We start from the raw sequence: 3,663 nt of genomic DNA on the forward strand, positions 1-3,663 counted from the left end.
GCTGAGAAACGCAACGTCCTGGAGGAGAGTGCTCGAATCGCCCGCGGCGATGTGTCTGACCTTGCCAAGCTAGAGATCACCGCCTTCGACGCCCTCGTTATCCCAGGTGAGCATTACTCCTTCATCTAGCACCAGCACATTGATAATATGATACTGGTACTGACTAACACGGTCCTGTCATTATCTTTTATCAGTAAACACTTTATCATCTCTCCTTTATTCTATATCTCTGTTACTATATCATCTCTCCTTTATTCTATATCTCTGTTACTATATCATCTCTCCTTTATTCTATATCTCTGTTACTATATCATCTCTCCTTTATTCTATATCTCTGTTACTATATCATCTCTCCTTTATTCTATATCTCTGTTACTATATCATCTCTCCTTTAATCTATATCATCTCTCCTTTATTCTATATCTCTGTTACTATATCATCTCTCCTTTATTCTATATCTCTGTTACTATATCATCTCTCCTTTATTCTATATCTCTGTTACTATATCATCTCTCCTTTATTCTATATCATCTCTCCTTTATTCTATATCTCTGTTACTATATCATCTCTCCTTTATGCTAGATCATCTCTCCTTTATTCTATATCTCTGTTACTATCATCTCTCCTTTATTCTATATCTCTGTTACTATATCATCTCTCCTTTATTCTATATCTCTGTTACTATATCATCTCTCCTTTATTCTATCTCTGTTATCATCTCTCCTTTATTCTATATCTCTGTTACTATATCATCTCTCCTTTATTCTATATCTCTGTTACTATATCATCTCTCCTTTATTCTATATCTCTGTTTATTCTATATCTCTTTATTCTATATCATCTCTCCTTTATTCTATATCTCTGTTACTATATCATCTCTCCTTTATTCTATATCATCTCTCCTTTATTCTATATCTCTGTTACTATATCATCTCTCCTTTATTCTATATCATCTCTCCTTTATTCTATATCTCTGTTACTATATCATCTCTCCTTTATTCTATATCTCTGTTACTATATCATCTCTCCTTTATTCTATATCATCTCTCCTTTATTCTATATCATATATCCTTTATTCTATATCTCTGTTACTATATCATCTCTCCTTTATTCTATATCTCTGTTACTATATCATCTCTCCTTTATTCTATATCTCTGTTACTATATCATCTCTCCTTTATTCTATATCTCTGTTACTATATCATCTCTCCTTTATTCTATATCTCTGTTACTATATCATCTCTCCTTTATTCTATATCTCTGTTACTATATCATCTCTCCTTTATTCTATATCTCTGTTACTATATCATCTCTCCTTTATTCTATATCACTATATCATCTCCCTTTATTCTATATCTCTGTTACTATATCATCTCTCCTTTATATCTCTGTTACTATATCATCTGTTTATTCTATATCATCTCTCCTTTATTCTATATCTCTGTTACTATATCATCTCTCCTTTATTCTATATCTCTGTTACTATATCATCTCTCCTTTATTCTATATCTCTGTTACTATATCATCTCTCCTTTATGCTATATCATCTCTCCTTTATTCTATATCTCTGTTACTATATCATCTCTCCTTTATTCTATATCTCTGTTACTATATCATCTCTCCTTTATTCTATATCTCTGTTACTATATCATCTCTCCTTTATTCTATATCTCTGTTACTATATCATCTCTCCTTTATTCTATATCTCTGTTACTATATCATCTCTCCTTTATTCTATATCTCTGTTACTATATCATCTCTCCTTTATTCTATATCTCTGTTACTATATCATCTCTCCTTTATTCTATATCATCTCTCCTTTATTCTATCATCTGTTATCTCTCCTGTTACTATATCATCTCTCCTTTATTCTATATCTCTGTTACTATATCATCTCTCCTTTATCTCTGTTACTATCATCTCTCCTTTATTCTATATCTCTGTTACTATATCATCTCTCCTTTATTCTATATTCTCTGTTACTATATCATCTCTCCTTTATATCTCTGTTACTATATCATCTCTCCTTTATTCTATATCTCTGTTACTATATCATCTCTCCTTTATTCTATATCTCTGTTACTATATCATCTATCTATATCATCTCTCCTTTATTCTATATCTCTGTTACTATATCATCTCTCCTTTATTCTTATCTCTGTTACTATATCATCTCTTTTATGTTACTATATCATCTCTCCTTTATTCTATATCTCTGTTACTATATCATCTCTCCTTTATTCTATATCTCTGTTACTATATCATCTCTCCTTTATTCTATATCACTATATCATCTCTCCTTTATTCTATATCTCTGTTACTATATCATCTCTCCTTTATTCTATATCTCTGTTATATCATCTCTCCTTTATTCTATATCTCTGTTACTATATCATCTCTCCTTTATTCTATATCATCTGTTATATATATCATCTCTCCTTTATTCTATATCTCTGTTACTATATCATCTCTCCTTTATTCTATATCATCTCTCTTTATTCTATATCTCTGTTACTATATCATCTCTCCTTTATTCTATATCTCTGTTACTATATCTCCTTTATTCTATATCATCTTCTATCCTTTATATATCATCTCTCCTTTATTCTATATCTCTGTTACTATATCATCTCTCCTTTATTCTATATCTCTGTTACTATATCATCTCTCCTTTATTCTATCATCTCTCCTTTATTCTATATCTCTGTTACTATATCATCTCTCCTTTATTCTATATCTCTGTTACTATATCATCTCTCCTTTATTCTATATCTCTGTTACTATATCATCTCTCCTTTATTCTATATCATCTCTCCCTTTATTCTATATCTCTGTTACTATATCATCTCTCCTTTATTCTATATCTATATCATCTCTCCTTTATTCTATATCTCTGTTACTATATCATCTCTCCTTTATTCTATATATATCATTCTATATCTCCTTTATCATTCTCCTTTATTCTATATCTCTGTTACTATATCATCTCTCCTTTAATCTATATCATCTCTCCTTTATTCTATATCTCTGTTACTATATATCATCTCTCCTTTATTCTATATCATCTCTCCTTTATTCTATATCTCTGTTACTATATCATCTCTCCTTTATTCTATATCTCTGTTACTATATCTCTCCTTTGTTACTATATCTCTGTTACTATATCATCTCTCCTTTATTCTATATCTCTGTTACTATATCATCTCTCCCTTTATTCTATATATTTGTTACTATATCATCTCCTTTATTCTATATCTCTGTTACTATATCATCTCTCCTTTATTCTATATCATCTGTTACTATATCATCTCTCCTTTATTCTATATCTTGTATATCATCTCTCCTTTATTCTATATCTCTGTTACTATATCATCTCTCCTTTATCTATATCTATATCTCTGTTACTATATCATCTCTCCTTTATTCTATATCTCTCTCCTTTATATCTATATCTTTGTTATATATCATCTCTCCTTTATTCTATATCTCTGTTACTATATCATCTCTCCTTTATTCTATATCTATATATCATCTCTCCTTTATTCTATATCTCTGTTACTATATCATCTCTCCTTTATTCTATATCTCTGTTACTATATCATCTCTCCTTTATGCTATATCATCTCTCCTTTATTCTATATCTCTGTTACTATATCATCTCTC

General features: G+C 29.5%; 1 protein-coding gene across 2 annotated transcripts in view; it reads left to right on the forward strand.

The window, feature by feature from the left end:
* Positions 1 to 144, forward strand: part of LOC124011497 (glutamine amidotransferase-like class 1 domain-containing protein 3, mitochondrial) — a 3,112-nt gene extending 2,968 nt beyond the window's left edge. For both annotated transcript variants that reach the window (XM_046324928.1, XM_046324929.1), the window contains one exon: positions 1 to 144. This exon is cut by the window's left edge and continues 66 nt beyond it. In XM_046324928.1, the coding sequence (XP_046180884.1) occupies positions 1 to 129 (129 nt within the window). In that variant the 3' untranslated portion in view covers positions 130 to 144.
* The last annotated feature ends 3,519 nt before the right edge of the window (positions 145 to 3,663 follow it).

The sequence above is a fragment of the Oncorhynchus gorbuscha genome, linkage group LG23 (assembly GCF_021184085.1).
Source record: "Oncorhynchus gorbuscha isolate QuinsamMale2020 ecotype Even-year linkage group LG23, OgorEven_v1.0, whole genome shotgun sequence".
Lineage (NCBI taxonomy): Eukaryota > Metazoa > Chordata > Actinopteri > Salmoniformes > Salmonidae > Oncorhynchus > Oncorhynchus gorbuscha.